Here is a 17,476-nt window from a genome sequence, read left to right as displayed (position 1 = left end):
AAAGGAATAAAGATCTCTGACAAGAAAATTCTTCATCTCTTTGCTGTTTGGACTCTCCCCAGCAGAGACCCCCAGGGTCATCCTGGGTTAGCCCTAAAAGACATTCAGTGCTGACAGATGAGTGCAAATCTGTCACCTTTTGGAACCATAGACTGTAACTCATTTGTGTATATATGTTGCCTGCAACCTGTCTCTCAGTTATTTTTCCTAGTTAACAAATCCTTAGTTTATTATAGGATTGGCTACAAGCATTGTCATTGGTGTGAGATCTAAGGTACATATTGAGGCACAGGTGAATACTAAGCAAAAAGTCTCTTGGAACTGGGGGCAATCTGCATATTTTGTGATCTTAGGTATAAGTGACCATTTATCACAAAGTCCAGCTTGCCTGCGTGGCAAGAGAGACTGGAGCACCCAAGGGCACTGTCTGTGACTCTGTGGTAAGACTGTTGGAGTGCTTCAGAAATTCACATTTGTTACTGGCTTGGTGAAATCACACCACCACGTTGGGGGTGTCTGCCCCACTTTCTGACAGTCTGCCCTGAAGTTGGCACTCATAGTCATGAGCCACTTGAGACAGAGTGACAGCACCATCCAGGTAAAGAGCAGTGCTGCATATCTTCCCCTTGGGCCCACTGCCTTTTTCAACAAGACCCTTCTCTGCCTCCTGGGGACACCTCAGGGTAACATCCCTCACTATAATGAAAGCCTGAAGAGGTGCACATGCAGTTACCTACTGTGATGGTTCTTGGGGTACCTAGGACTGAGAGTCATAGAATCATAGAAATCATAGAGTCACTTTGTTACCCCCATCTACAGCGGGACAGTGTCTTGCTTGTGCTTAGCTGGGTGTCAGCTCCCTGACACCACCAGCTTGTTAGTCTTCCAAGCTCTCTCTTCTGGGCTAGGCCAGCCCTTAATTTACCTTGCAGGTTAACAATAGGTGCAACCTAGTCCCTGAGTCCCTTTGAAGTGTTCTCCTGTGATATCCAGCCCCTGACAATAGCTACTCACAGAATTACCAAGGAAAAACAGCAGCTTGTATGTGTCACCTCACAATCAGCAGCTTGCTTAATACCACAGCACTTTGATAAAGTTTATTACCAAAGATGCAAGATTCAAGTGATAGTGAGTAATGATATTGGAAACAAAACGTTACACATAAAACAAGATCAGAACACGCTTTCTAGACACTAAACTGAACTAACAGATTATCCTCATGCCTGGAGAAGTTTATTTCCCCAAAGACCTCTGTAGTGGTGGCTGAAACTTCGCTTTCATGAATACAAATGTCTCTTTACCCCTAGAAGCAGAATAAGGGGATGTCTGCCCATGGCTTATTTTTCCTGTGTGCTGCTTCTCTGTTGACTTTTCATCTGTTTGATAGCTTTGTATGTAAATGGACATCCATTCTGTTAGCTTATAATGCTTAATTTGTAGCAGACAAAGAGAGAGGTGCAGAGAGATCTCTTGTCTGACAGAAAAAACATTTTGCCATTTCTGCTTGTGATTCATACCTAGATACAGAATCTAAGAACATATTTACATAGTCTCTGTATGTATATTTCACAACAATATGAATAACCAGTGTGTCATAAATATAAAGGGAAGGGTAAACACCTTTAAAATCCCTCCTGGCCAGAGGAAAAACCCTTTAACCTGTAAAGGGTTAAGAAGCTAGGATAACCTCTCTTGCACCTGACCAAAATGACCAATGAGGAGACAAGATATTTTCAAAAGCTGGGGCGAGGGAGAAACAAAGCCTCTCTCTGTCTGTGTGATGCTTTTGCTGGGGACAGAACAGGAATGGAGTCTTAGAACTTAGTAAGTAATCTAGCTAGATATGCATTAGATTCTGATTCCATTAAATGGCTGAGAAAATAAGCTGTGCTAAATGGAATGTAGATTCCTGTTTTTCTGTCTTTTTGTAACTTAAGGTTTTGCCTAGAGGGATTCCCTATGTTTTGAATCTGACTATCCTGTAAGGTATTTACCATCCTGATTTTACAGAGGTGATTCTTTTTACTTTTTCTTCTATTAAAATTCTTCTTTTAAGAATCTGATTGCTTTTTCACTGTTCATAAGATCCAAGCATTTGGGTCTGTGTTCACCTATGCAAATTGGGGAGGATTTTTTTATCAAACCTTCCCCAGGAAAGGGGGTGTAAGGGTTGGGAGGAATTTGGGGGGAAAGACGTTTCCAAACGGGCTCTTTCCCAATTGTATACTTGTTAGACGTTTGGTGGTGGCAGTGATAAAGTCCAAGGGCAAAAGGTAAAATAGTTTGTACCTTGGGGAAGTTTTAACCTAAGCTGGTAAAAGTAAACTTAGGAGGTTTTCAAGCAGGTCCCCACATCTGTACCCTAGAGTTCAGAGTAGGGAAGGAACCTTGACACAGTGTGAGCCTAGCTTTTATTTAAGACCTCACGTGACATTCTTGGCGGAACCAGAATGTACAGACCAGAATTAGGACATTCCTGTAACCCCTTTACCAGTCAACATTAAGGGGTCATTAAGTCACACCTATCCCTGCCCCCTGCTCTCAAGGGAGAACAAGGACAAAGGAAAGGACATACAGGAAAGGCTTCTGAATATGATGCAGAAGCAAACAGCACGGCTAGAGAACACAGTGGAATGATGTTGACAAAGAACACCCCAACCTAGCCATGTTTTGCAGCCTGTGGAGAACACAGGGTACTAGGAGCCCCCTTTTGTGCCCTCAATTGGCAGGCCCTGCCCGCACCATTGCACCCACCAAGACAAGGAGAACTATTTTGTTCTACACATTTGTTGTGAGCCTATCAACACAGCCATGTGTGTGCTCAGCACTTGTCACAGGGCCATTGGTTTGAAATTTTCCCTATGTTATGTTAAATCAACAAAGATTTTGTCCTGTACAACTCAGCTGAAAAATTTAACTGAGATGCAGATCCCTTCTAATAGCATCAACTCTTAATAAAATCTCAACACAAACACACTGGATTACAGGACATTCATTTTCTACCACAACACATCCCTGACCATGTTTCCCTGACCAATTAGGGAACCTCATAGGGGTCCCCTCTTTGGCAGCTCATAACATGCAGAAAGTCCCTTCATGTCCACCTGCCGGCTATCAGTGAAGATCTCCCCCTTGCTCTCAGAGATGTTCAGCAAAACCCAGCAAGTATCTACCACACTAGGCAGATCTGCTTGGCATCCTCCAATCTTGTCAGAAGGCTCCTCCTTTTTCCTTTCTGTCTTCCAAACACCCACTCCACGGCAAATCTACTCGGGGTTTAGTTAAAAAGCTCCTTTCGCCTTGTCCAAGTGTCCCGGAAAATGGTTCAGAAGTCAGGAATGCAGAGGTGAATCTGTCTCCAGAAAGTTGTTGGACGCCAGCTAATTTTCAAAGTAAAATTACCAAAAGAATCAAACAATTATCAGAATTGGTAAGTGAGAGAAACAACAATTAATTAGATGGAATTGTGAACAATAGCTTCTCATACAACCAGTTCAGGAAAACCAAACAAGCACATGAAATTATTAATTATGGTTATTAGTGAGACTGCTATCAGGGTGTAACCACAGAAGAATGTATTGGGGATACTTTTCCCTAAACACTAAAGGATGTCCCAAAATAAACCATTAAAATTGACTTTAAAATAAACATTTAAGAAATAAGAAATGACAGAAGAAACCAACAAACAATTAAATCATGAAGAATTATCCAAATGAGATACTCCAGGTAAATAAAACAAATAATACAATGGAGCAACTCTTAAAACCATGGCTTTGGAGCAGAGCCCAGAGCTGGAGCGTGGAGCTGCAGGTTTTTGCCTGGAGCTGGAGCACAGCTCCAAAGCCCTGCTTAAAACAACCTCTTAACTAAACATGAAATACTAAATAAGGCAGTAAATAAAAACAACATTGGTTAAATATATTGAATGGACCAGATATAAAACAGTATAAATTTTAAAAAGCTGTGAGCATTAAACACCGTGGTATTCACTTAATTACTTAGGATACTTACAGCATCAACACAATGATTATCCTAATTAAGATTAATTAGTAGCTAAACATCAACATAACTCAACAGCTCAATTTAACAAAATAGTGTAATATAACCAAGTAAAAACTCAGTGAAGTAACTAGATTACAACAACTATAATTCAACTTGATATTAAAACTTTTAAACTAAAAATAAATTTGAACTAGAGAGGTTGCACAGGACAACAGAACTGAAAGTAGTTTCAACTTAACAAAAGCTAGCAAAACCATTGATACTTCTTTTCCGTCTCTCTTACGATGGTAGTATTCTGAGGCTAAGCATGATTCTTAAGGCAAATTCACATACATATGATTACTACAGCTTGGAATTCAGCAGTGTAGACACATGTCTATCTGGACATGGTTTCAATGCACTGCATCCACTGGCAATGGCTGTAGTAGGAAGAGAGGCTGACACATATGCCCTTGTATTAAAGGCCTGGTATAAGGCAGGGCCTGCTCACAGAATTTGGTAAGAATAGGGCTAATATTGCGAAAATACATATTCCTAAGAAGTGCTAAGCACAAAGTATTCATGCAAACACATTCCAATATTAAGTGGTACGAGAACATTCGGGTATTAAAAATGGTAAAAAACATTTTTCAAAAATAACAGGAACACACTGATTCCTTTTAAAGATAAAGTCAGGATGACAGTATATAATGAAAATGTTTTAATTCAACCAACACGTACAAGGTGATAACTAGCTACATCAGGGGATAGTAACTAATTATGTCAGAGGCAGTACTAACTTGTTTGTATTCGGGTATAAAAATATATTTCAGAGGGAGTATATTTGTTCAGCCGAGGGGGGAAGGAAAGTCCCACCATTCACGGCACTGCGTCCATTGTTACAAACATACATGTTTTGGTATTCTTGTAGAGTCTGCCAGGTGCTATTACTGTGCTTTGTCAACAATAAACCTGGCCTGGTGCCTTCGTATCTTAACGGATCTTGTAGTCATTGAGCGGTTCATTCAAGGTCTGCTGTGCCAGCTGTCTGCACAGAGGTGGGGCAGCACACACAAAAAACACATACACAGCCAAACATCTAACCACACTGGTGACCCACAACTTCATGACTCAGTGAACAGCAAGCTGGGTCTACATTATGGTGCATAGCTGCATGTGTCAGTGAAAGGCTCTGGCAGGAGTAGGCCACAGGAAAAGGCTCAGCAAGGAGAGCTGCTGCAGTCTTTCCCCACAGCCAGAGTCTCCCTGCCCTAGGCAAAGGGTCCAGCAGCTCCCAGAGTCAGGGAAAGGGTCTGGCAGCAAACTGAGGCAGGGAGGAAGGGGGACAGTGCGTTGCTAAAAATAGCAGTGTAGATGGGGGAGGCAGTGCTTGGATGAGTTGAGGGCCAGTGTAGGGTACATACCCATAGGGTTCAGTCATGTCTTTACTCTAGTCTCCTAAGCCGTGCCTCACCTTCTACACTGCTATTTATAACCGTGCTAGAGAAGTCCCTACACCACGATTGGAATGAAGCTAGAGGCGAGTGTAAGGTATGAGCACTTTAGATAGCTCTGTAGTTCAAAAATCATACACAAAAATTAAAGTTAGCTTGAAAGTATTCTAAAGTTTCAAACACACACAAAGATGGATGTGAGATTTTGAAGTCAGAAGATAGCTTTTTTTCTCTCACACACAGTGTAATGTAACAAGGGAGAGAGATTTAAGGATGCATTTTTCACCAGCAGGTAATTCTCACTCAAATGTGTAAACACAGCACAGCTGCAGGGGATGAGTGTGAGATGCAGAGCAGAGCAGAACAGTGATTTAACAAAATTGCTAGCTCTCACTAGCACTTAAAGGTACAAATTGAATTAAAGTAAGAAAACAAAACAGAATTTATCATCCAACAATGAATTCCCACAAATGATAACTAAATCTCAGATGTGTTATGTACTCAACAAACCAGAGACGTCAAGAGTAGCTCTTTTAAGTAGTATACCAGATAATTTAGTAATCAAGTGAAGTGAGCGCAGCACTATACACACAAGTGTAAGCAATAATTGGCAATTACAAGTGAAAGCACACAGTCTAACTCAGCACCAAATCAATTTTAATTATAATTTTGTCAAATTCAAATCCTATAACTTAGTCCAGTTGCCCCTCCAGTTGCCAGCAGTTCAGCTGTCCCTCCCCCCACTGCCATGTGCTACTCCTGCCCTCTGCCTTGGAGCTGCTCCAGGGAGCCTTCTGCTTGCTGTGCGGGGGCGAGGGGAGGGAAGAGGAGGGGGGCTAATGTCAGGGTGTTCCCCTCCCCCCTGCTCCTGCCCCCCACTTACCACTTCTCCATAGGGCAGGTGGGGGGACACAATAGGGCTCAGGACAGAAGGAGCTTGCTGGCTGCAGCTACTGTCTCAACTTGCTGATCTACTTAAAAAGGCAATTGTAAGATGCCTATCTCTGCATACTCATCTTACAGGGAGATTGGGCTCCAAACTCAGGCTCTGAGGATCCCAGTGTCATACCTGTGATTTTCTACGACCCTAAAAGTTAGGTGTTGTAATTCTCGATGTCACAACACCTAGGCCCCTTGGTAGATCCAGGCCCAAAACACTATCAAGAATAAATGAGAAGTCACATTGTATAAGATAAAGATGGTTGTAGGTGAATAACATCAAACTTTAATATAGGAGCTGAACAGAGGATGCTATAATCAAATCCCATCATAACATGGGACTCTATCTCAGCCTCTTGCTCTGCACAGCTCTGTTCCTGCTAGTTAATTTCATTCTCTCCTTTAACAACTATTGCATGTTCTTGTTATATGGTCACTCCAGACTGTGCTGACTCTCTGGGAATCATAGGACCCAACAAAGGTGTTTTTTACTTGATCCATCCCTAGCCACGACACTTCTAGGGTTTGTGTCCTGTGTGGATTTTCTTATGCCTAATGAGGGTTGAGCTGTGCCGGAATTGTTTCCCGCAGTGGGGGCATTCGTAGGGTCTCTCTCCCCTGTGAATTCTCTGATGTGATCGAAGGTGTGAGTTGCAAGTAAAGCTTTTCTCGCATTCATTGCATTTGTAAGGTCTCTGCCCTGTGTGAGTTCTCTGGTGGTCAGTAAGGGCTGACCTCTTGCAGAAACTTTTCCCACATTCAGGGCATTTAAAGGGTTTTTCTCCTGTGTGGATTCTCTGGTGAGTAATAAGGGCTGATCTGCAAAGGAAGCTTTTCCCACAGTTGTTGCACGTGTTTGGTCTCTCTCCAGTGGGGATTCTCTGCTGAACAGTTTCTTTGATTTGCTCAACCCCTCTGCTCTTCTGAGTGGATTTACCCTGTCTTTGCCCTGGCTGGTTTCCCTGATGTCTCTCTGGTCTGCACTGACTCTGCAAGGCCTCCTTGTGCTCAGGATTCTGGAAAACATTCCTTTCAGATCTTCCTGATAGAATCCCATGTGTTTCCATTTGCTCGGGACCTTCCTGCTGAGGGTTCTCCTCCTTGTTCTCACTCACCGTCCCATCACCTGCTGGGACAGAGACAGAATCCAGACAGGAGTCACTCCCTGTGCTGGGGAAAGGGAATCTCGGAAAGAGGGAAAGGAAAGGGGGAATAAACCCAAACAACTGCTGGGAAGATGGAAATATCAGGAGCTAAATCACCATCCCTCCAAAAAATCTTCCCCAGAGAAGAGACAGGAGGGGACCCAGCCATTCTTCACATCCTCTGAATATAAATAAAGGCAGGGGCTGAAGAGTCAGACAGTCTTGATTCATAGATACTAAGGTCAGAAGGGACCATTATGATCATCTAGTCTGACCTCCACCACAACGCAGGCCACGGATTTTCACCCACCCACTTGATGAAGAGCCATGTCTGCATGAGGGTACAAGAATTGGTTTCTGAAGCAGGTTAGCTGATTCCTCACCTGTGTGGGCATCTCTTGAGATCTCCCTTTCCTCATAGCCCCAGAGACTGGGGACCCATGGCTCCTCCCCTTGTTCCAGCCAGGAGATCACACTGGGTTTGGAAATCAGAAATCCTGCTTGGGGGGGAAAGGGAACAAATTCTTATCTTGTTCATTAAGGTTAGTGCTGTTACTTCCAGACCCAGGATCTGAGCAGCAAAATGCAAAAAGGGTCTTTCCCCTACCCATCCCCACCCTACAGGGACTGGGCTATAAACTGTAAAAGATCCCATGATGAACTGGGCTGGAGCAAGGGTTCATCCACTCTGCCTAGGGAGCAGCCCTAAATTATTCCCCGGGGAAGCTGAGCAGAGTTGCTATGCTCTCTAGGTATTTGGGGTACAAGTAAATTCTCCATCACTGCCAATGACACCTCCCCTCCACACCCACACACCTTCACAACAGAGGCCAAGCTCTCTCATGTCTCCTTATGTGTCCATGGAACACTTGGGTCCACAAGGCTGTCATCCCTGATTGGAGTCTCTAGGTACTTCCCCGAAAACAGTTGTTAAAAAATAAACAGAGGAAATGCCACTGATGGCCTGGAAAGAAAATACTAGACACCTGCTCCCAGTCCATTGCAGAGAGCAAAGATCCTGCTCACATGAGCACTACAGGCCCATCCCCTGGCTGCTGAATGCTCAATCAGCCGTTCCTCACTACCCATGAGACCTGCTCTGCCCACCCAGACGCCCAGCTGACTGACATCTCAGGTGTGGCGCTGGCTCTTCTCACTATCTCATCCTGCTCCATACTCCACAGATACAGCAAGGACCACTTTGGAGGAAAAGTTGCCAGTCTCCTCCTGCCTAGGCTCAAATAGTAGAATAATAGAAATGTTGAGCTGGAAGAGACCTCAAGAGGCCATCTAATCCAGCCCCCTGTGCTGGGACAGGACCAAGTATACCTAGGCCATCCCTGACAGGTGTTCATCTAACATGTCCAAAACTCCAGTGATGGTGATTCAACTAACTTCTTTGGTAATATGTTCCAGTACTCAACTATCCTTAGAGTTAGAAAGGTGTTTTCCTAATATCTAACCCAAATCTCCCTTGCTGCAGATTAAGCTGATTATTTCTTGTCCTGCTTCAGTGGACATGGAGAAAAAACCACTGTCCTCTTTAAAAAAACATATTTGAAAGCTTATGCTCAAATAAATTGGTTAGTCTCTAAGGTGCCACAAGTCCTCCTTTTCTTTTATTTGAAGACTGTTATCAGGTCCCCCGTCAGTCTTCTTTTATCAGGACTAAATATCCCCAGGTTTTTAAACCTTTCCTAGTATTTCATGTTTTCTAAACCATTTTTCATTTTTGTTCCACTCTTCTGGACTCTCTCCAAGTTGTCCACACCTTCCTTAAATTGTGGTGCCCATAACAGGACGCAATACTCCAGCTGAGGCTCACCAGTGCTGAGCAGAGTAGGACAAGTACATCCCACATCTTACATATGAAACTCCTGTTGATAAACGCCAGAACTACTTTAGCCTTTTTTACAACTGCCTCACATTGTTAGCTCATAATCAATCAGTGATAACTTTTTCTGCAGTACTACTACCTAGCTACTTATTCCCCATTTGTTCCCCATGTAGATACTCATAGACAGTAATCAATCCACCCCTTAATGTTTTCTTTAAGCTAAATAGATTGAGCTCCTTGAGTCTATCACTATAAGGCAGGCTTTCTAGTAAACATTGTTGTGTCTTTTTGCTAAACCCTCTCAAATTTACAAACATTCTTCTTGAATTGTGGGCACCAGAACTGGACACAGAGCATCCCAGCAGTGGTCACACTAGTGCTGAATAAAGAGGTAAAATAATCTCTCTACTCCTCCTTGAGATTCCCTTGTTTAGGCATCCCAGGATCCAGAGGCAGACTAAGATTTCCTGGGTCCCTGGGTCAGAGGAAGTGGGGGGCCCCTCCCCATCCCTTTCACCTGCAGCCCGGCCCCCATTCCACCCATTCCGCCTGTGGCCCCACCCACAGCCCCACTTCTTTCTGTCCCTTCCCCAGGGCCTGCCCCTGTTCCACCCAGGGTCCTCCCCGTCCCGCCCCTCCATTGCAGCCCCACAACCCCTTTTGCTCCTTTCTGCCCTCCCTGCCCCACTGCGGCCCCAAGACTGGAGAAGCTCTGTCCCCATGCCATGGCCCCAGGGCCACAATGGGGAGCGAGAGCTCTTTCAGTTCCAGGGCTACAGCAGGGGTCTGGGTGCTGGGGCTTCCCCCGCCACCCCCTTGCATTTCTGCAGGGGATCAGAGTCAGGGGGTTGGGGCTTATCCCACCCCGCCTGCCTGGTGCTTCTGCTGGAGAGCAGGTCGGGCTTGGGGACTTGCCCTGCTCCCTGCGGCTGCTGCCAGGGACAGGTCGGGGCTGCTGGAGAGGAGCTCCAGGCTTCCTCCAGAAGCGGTGGATTTTTTCCAGGGGCCTCCCAGTTGGTCAGGGCCCTTGGGCACAGGCCCCATCAGCCCAGTGGCTAATCCACTACTTCCAGGATTGCATTAGCTCTTTTGGCCACAGCATCACACAGGGAGCTCATGTTCATCTGATTATGCACCACGACCCTCAAATCCTTTTCAGGCTCACTGCTTTTCCTCCATCATGTAAGTATTGCCAACTTTCCTTGTTCTCAGAAGTATACATTTACATTTAGTCATATCGAAATGTGGTAAACACCCAGTATACTATGAGATATCCAGATCACTCTGAAACAGTATCCTGACCTTTTCACTATTTACCACTCCCTCAATTTTTATGTCACTCACAAACTTTATCAGTGATGATTTTATCTTTTCTTTCAGGTCATTCATAAACACATTAAATAGCATAGGGTCAAGAACCGATGCCGGTGGGAGTCCACTCAACACACACAAACAATGACGATTCCCGATTTACAGTTACATTTTGAGACCTATCAGTTAGCCAGTTATTAATCCTTTTAATATGTGCTGTGTTAATTTTATATCTTTCTAATATTTTAATCAAAATATTTTGAACAAAGTCAAACTTCTCATAGAAGTCTAAGTATATTACATCAAAACTTTTACCTTTATCAACCAAATTTATAATCTTAAAAAAAAAATCAGGTTAGTTTGACAGGATCTATTTTTCATAAACACACATTGACTTACATTAATTACATTACCCTCCTTTACTTCTTTATTAATCGGGTCCTATATTAGCTTCTCCAGTATCTTCCTGTGATTAATATCAGTCTGACAAGCCTATAATAATCTGGGTCATCCTGTTTACCCTTTTTGAAAATTGGCACATTAGCTTTCTTCCAGACATTTGGAACTTCCCCAGTGCTCCAAAACTTATTGAAAATCAACATTAATGGACAGTGAGTTTCTCAGCCAGTTCTTTTAAACCTCTTAGGTGCAAGTTATTTGGACCTGCTGAATTAATAAAGTCTAACTTTAGTAGCTTTTGTTTAACATTCTCCAGAGATACCAATGGAATGGAAAGAGTGTTATAACCACCCTGTGATATGACTAAATCATCTTTTGCATCCTCAAATACAAAATAGAAAAATATTTATTGAAGACTTCTGCCATTTCTAAATTATTATTGATAATGTTATCATTTCCGCTTAGTAATATACTACTATCATTGTCAGGATTGCTTATTGTTCCTAATATTTTTTAAAATCTCCTTCTTATCGTTCTTAACTCTGCTGGCCATAGATTTCTCCTTGTGTCCATGGGCTTCCCTTATCAATTTTTTTACACTTCCCAACTTCTGATTTATTTTCATAATGGTCAAATTCCCCTTTCTTCCATTTGTTATAAATATATTTTATTTTGTATTTTGCAGCTGCCTTCACTCTCCCTCTAAACAGGTTGGTATTTTAACCAGCACAGCCTTCTTCCTCAGTTGTGGAATTGTGGCTTTTTGGGAATCCAGGAAGGTGTTATTAAATTGATTCCCAATTATCATTCACATTTTTCTGATGAAATTCTTCCTCCCAGCTGATTTGGCTCATAATTTTTTTCAACTTTGTGAAATTGATCCTTTAGAAACACCAGTTATATAACTGGTCTGGACTTTATTCTAATGCACATTATAAATATGACCAAGTCATGATCACTTTTACCTAAGCTCCATTAACATTATGTCCTTGAATCTCCTGTCCCAAGAGAGGGGACGTGGAGGGCACAGTCTCTCACACACCGGATCTGGGAATACTGGGGCTGATCCCTCTGAAATCTAGGGGACCAATGAAGAATCCTGCACAGCAGTTGACCCAGGTGCTTCAGAGCCACACAGATTCTAATACCCAAGGGGACAGGAATCCTTACCCAGTGAGGTCACAATCTCATAATTCTCCTGCATGATATCCCTGTAGAGGGCTCTCTGACCCGGGTCCAGCAGAGCCCATTCCCCTTTGGTGAAATACACCGCCACCTCCTCGAAGATCACAGGCTTTGCTACGGCCATGTCACTTCTCCGTCTCATGCTGGGATGGGATGACCTGGAGCTAATGTTCTGCAGCCTGTCAGGGCAAGAAGGCAATTGAGGAGGTTTCAGAAGGGGCTTCAGTCCCTTTTACAGCCAGATTCATCCCAGGTTCTTTCCCAGACAGTTCTAGATTCTGCCATTCTGGGCGGATGTTTATGCTAAGATATTAAAAACAAGACCCTAAAGTTAGGCTCAGAAATTCATAGTCAGTTTTCTCCATCAGTGGCCTGAGTTTAAAATTGTGGAGCCTGCAACATGGGTGTTCATTTCTGAGTGTTCACTGTTGATAATGAATCTACTTATTCAGGTGCCTGAGTATGGATATAACTGTCTAATTATGCTCCTGTATTTAAAGACCCTGGCCTTCATCATTTTATTATAGCACAGATCAGGGCTGGCCCACAACATTTTGACACCTGAGGTCTCAATTCTACCTTCTTCCTGTTCTACTCCTCTCATGGTACTGCTCTGCTACCTACCCCAATAAAGGAGAACTAACAACTTAAAATGCCTTGTTCAAAAATTTTAAGTAACACTTAACTTTCAAACACCTGAACAGCAAATGTAACTTTTCTTGTCTGCATAGTAAACACTGGGGTTTTTATCTGTTTGAATAATCAAAGTGGTGCTTTCCGTGCCTTCTTGGTTGCAAAGATTTGAACTACTTCCTGCTGAAGGTCCACAGTCTGGGCCAGCTCATGCTCTATTGAGATGGTTGCAAGGCCGACCAGCCTCTCCTGCGTCATTCTGGAGCGTAGATGTGTTTTTATTAACTTCAGCTTGGAGAAGCTGCATTCTCCACTGGCAACTGTTACAGGAAATGTTAGAAGTATGCGCAGAGCCACAAAAGCATTTGGAAAGAGGGTGGTCATCTTATTTGTGCACATATATTCCAGAACAGCCTTTGGAGTTGATCCTGCTGAAATGTATCTTGAAAGGGCTTTCAGTTCATCACCTAAATCACTCGTATCAATATCGCGCACGTCATCATGTGTCAACACTGTCTCTAGTGCCCTGCATTGCTGGTGTAGGTCTTCTTCAGGTATAGTGAGGAGTTTGGGAATATCATACAACATCCCAAATATACTTCTGTGTTCCTTCAGCTGCATGAAATGTTCTTCAACTGACTGTAGTTGACTGAATTCAACTTTGAATTGTTTTTTGGGGTCTCTTATGGGCTTATCCTGTGCCTTGTAATCAAAATGTCTTCTTCTTCGCTGACTCTTGTATTCTTGAATGGGTGGGAAAATAGCTTCAGTGTGAAGTTCCTCTGCCAACTTCTGTGCATTCTTCAGAACGTTTTGAAATCCCTTATCTGTCTGGTAAGACTGTAGGTATGACTTTGCTTTGTCCAGTTATTCCATTGCTCCAGATATATCAAGGTCAAAACCTTGCAGTCTCTTGCTTACAACATTTATTTCAAACGGTATGTCATGCCACAACATTAAGCCACACAGAAACTGGAAGTGATGTATGTTTCTGATGATTCCATTTCCCTCTGCCACTGTTCTCCCACAAACAGTTCCTGTCATAGCATTATCCTCCATAAATGGCAACTATGGCATCATCTGTCTTCCCAATTTGGTGTTTGATAGGCTTTATCGCCTCCACTTGACTTTCCCATCGTGTGGCACTCAGTGGTTTCAGTGTCAGAGAGGAAGTTCCCAGATGTTGCTTCAAAATTTGCCATCGATGAGTTGATGCAGAGAAAAATACACAGATGCTTTGAATTACATTAAAAAATTCAGCTGCCTCACTAGAAGCTGATGCTGCATCACTGACCACCAAGTTCAATGAATGAGAATTGCATGGGACAAAAAAGGCTTGAGGGCTTTACTCTCGGATCCGTGTCTGCACTCCTCTGTTCTTTCCTCTCATGTTGGCACCATTATCGTAGTAGCCCTGACCTCTCATGTCAGCAATCGCAATTCCCGTATTTTCCAGCTTTTTAAGAAGCACATTTGTCATACCAGCTCCTGTAGTATCATCAATGTCAATAAATTCTAGAAAATGCTCTCTGACCATCACCACTGCAGGGACATTTTCACTAGGTTCTGTTGTTGTTACAAAACGCACCATTAAAGTCATTTGTTCCATATGGCTGATGTCAGGTGTGCAGCCCAGAATAACAGAGTAATATCTTGCTGACTTCAGATCTGCCACAATCTTCTGTTTGACTTTTGTTGCCAGTAACTGTATGATCTCATTTTGAATTGTTTTTCCAAGGTAGTGGTGTGTACACGTTTCTGGGGTGGTGACTCTTCTTAGCTGCTCCTGGAGTTCAGCATCAAACTCAGCCATCAGCTCCACAATTTTAAGGAAGTTTCCATTGTTTGGCACATACAGCTGATCTGAAGTGCCACGCAGTGCTAGGTTTTGGGTAGCAAGCATTCTCACAACGGGAATGAGCCTTTTCTGAACATTTTGCCAGTAAAGAGACTCTGATGCAATCTTCTCTTGATGCTGATCATCTATGGGGTCCTTTAACCTTAGTCTCATCTCATGCTCTTTCCACCTATGGAATGTTCTCTGGTGATTTGCTGCCTTCTCATGGCATGCCAGATTTCCAGCCAGATGTTTCCAGTCCTTTATTCCTGTAGAACCCAATGTGGCTGGAACATTAGACTGGAAGAGTTTGCAACAAAAACAGTGTGCAGCATTTTGGGGTTTTGAGGACATAAGCCATGGCCTCTCCACTTTGTCACCATTGGGGATTTCACGCCAGTAATGTGTTGGATGGAAACTTCTATTTTCATTGTCTTTGGGGAACATGAAGTTTTTCACTTGCTGTGACCCATGCAGTACAAGGAAGTCCCTCAGGCTACTGCTCAAGTGGGTCCACAGTCCTGGACCATCTAGACTTAAGGAACTAAATTCAGTAACGGCTGTTTCTTGCGCCTCCACCACACTCTTCTCTGATCTACACTTTTCTTCAGGAATGTGCATGGTTACATCCATTTGAGATGGAGATATGGATGCTGCAATAGCTGCCAGGTCACCTGCACTCTGACTAACTAGAAGATCAGGCATCTCCTCACCACTCACATCCTCACTGGGGCCGGAAGGCTCACCGTGAACATTGGTGTCTATGTATCTCAGGAGAGCTCCTTCCTGCTTAGATAGAGAAGCTTCCTTTGCTTTCTTTATTTTTCTGAATGCTGCCCCAGAGGGGTGTTTTCTTCTTTCGCTCATGACTGCTGTTCTGTGCCAGCTATAGTGGCTCTCAACACTCAATTGAAGGGGACAAACAAGCAGGCTGATAGGAGGGCCTGAGTGAGGGAAGATATCAGCGTCTTAAGGGCCTAACTGGCTCCTACTACTTCAGTTGACTGCCTGTTCCCCTTAAGGGGTTCAGGGAAGCAGCAGGAAACTTGAAGCTCCCTGAGAAGCTGGTGTTAATCAGTCCAGGCTCCTGGGGATGCTAGAGATGTACATAAGAGGCTGCTCCTCCTCCTCTCTCTCCCTGCTGCTTTCTGTTTTTCCTGCTCACCTTTTCTCCTGCCTGCTTGTTAGGTCTCTTATGCCCTCCTTCCCCCAGCACAGCACTCCACCATCTCTGTGCATCTAGAGCAGAGAGAATATAGATGCACCACCAGCAGATACAATTTTCTACACTCTGTGTCCTAGTGGCTCCCCGCCCCAGTCTGACACCTGAGGCGGCCGCCTCAGTTCACCTCATGGTAAAGCCAGCCCTGCCACAGATCCAGCCCCTCCCACCAGAACTAAATCCAGGGAGACTTTTTTAAGCCTTCGTCATAGCGAAATCAATGGGCGCACTCAGACGCTTAATTAAACACCTGCAGTGAGTGTTTGCTGGAGGAAAACCGAAAATTCATCGATTCACAGAGTTTAAGGTGAGCCCCAGCCTGAATTACACCCCAATTAAACAGCCCCTTAGCCCCAGGCTAGGGCCAGCCATGGCTTTTAAACCACAGCGTACACATACAGGGCGAGCAGGGCTGGGGCCAGGAGGGGCCGTTGGTGCAGAGTCACTTTCCTGCCCAGCCCTTTCCCCGGGTCTCTCCCTCACCTGCAGGCTCCGGCTCAGGGGCTGGTTCCAGCCCCCGGAGAAAGTCCCCCCGGCTGGGCCCCGAGGGGCGCTAGGGAAGGGCTCTCCCGCACACACCCCGCTGGGGAGCAGCAGCGGCTCAGCCCGGGCTCCCGGCTCACGATGGAGGCGGCGGCAGCGTCTGACCCGGGAAGCTCAGCCCCGGCTCTGCGGAGCAGCAGGAGCCAGAGCAACTTCCCCGCCCTTAGCAGCGAGCCACAGGGTTAACCCCTCCGCTGCCAGAGACCGGCCACAAGCCTCGCCCTGCTCCCCGCCCGGAGCCCAGAGACACCCCCGGGGTGACCGAACCCGAGAGAGTCCCGAGAAACGGGCCCCTGGCGCTGCTGGGGCGGCTTGTTATTGTAACATAAGAAAAGGTACAGGAGACGTTTGAAGTAACAGAAAACACTTCACTTAACCTGTTGCTGGCTTGTCTTTCCGGGTCCTTTTGGCACCAATTGTTAAGCAGCTAAGCATGCCTGGGACATTGCTTCTTCTAAGGCTCGCCACATAGTCATTCCTTCCAAAGAATCCTGTGGGGAACTTTGGTTCCTACGATCATTACATCTCCCTTAAACAAACAAAGCAAAATACAATTAGAAAGATACATACAATTTAGCTAAATTTCAACTTTTTTACTTAACTTGTATCAACTTAATTTAGCAGTTTCTAATCTGAAACCTTACAGAGTCTAGAACAATGTGTCTCTTTATGTATCAGGTTTTCTTCTCGCTCTTCCTTTAGATGTAGTAGCAAGTGTATGAGCGTCCCACGTTTGTTTGGGCTTTTTCTATACTGGAACTGACCGCTTGAGACTCATAGATTCAGTAGAATTGTTTGGTATTGCTTGCCTTTCTGAGATAGATGTTGACATTGTTTCTGTTTCTTCCATATTTTCTTTCCTCTCCTGCTTAAGTCTCTTAGTGCTCATTTAATCCTCTCTGTTTGTTCTAAAGATATCTCCTTCCTCTGTCTCAACAAGATAAGATCTTGGAGCAGGATACTGGTCAATCAGTTGTGTGGGTTTCCATG

General features: G+C 44.3%; 1 protein-coding gene across 1 annotated transcript in view; it reads right to left on the bottom strand.

Annotated features, from left to right (window-relative positions):
• LOC102941353 (zinc finger protein 3) overlaps positions 1–16,619 on the bottom strand; it is a 47,317-nt gene extending 30,698 nt beyond the window's left edge. The window contains exons 1-3 of the mRNA XM_043528792.1: positions 16,427–16,619; positions 15,887–15,960; positions 12,237–12,430 (exon numbers count right to left, since the gene is read on the bottom strand). Coding sequence (XP_043384727.1) covers positions 12,237–12,430; positions 15,887–15,960 — 268 coding nt within the window. The 5' untranslated portion in view covers positions 16,427–16,619. The remainder of the gene's footprint in view (positions 1–12,236; positions 12,431–15,886; positions 15,961–16,426) is intronic.
• Positions 16,620–17,476: the final 857 nt, after the last annotated feature.

This window comes from Chelonia mydas, chromosome 14, assembly GCF_015237465.2.
Source record: "Chelonia mydas isolate rCheMyd1 chromosome 14, rCheMyd1.pri.v2, whole genome shotgun sequence".
In the NCBI taxonomy this organism is placed as follows: domain Eukaryota; kingdom Metazoa; phylum Chordata; order Testudines; family Cheloniidae; genus Chelonia; species Chelonia mydas.
This window is presented reverse-complemented; position numbering and strand designations above follow the sequence as displayed.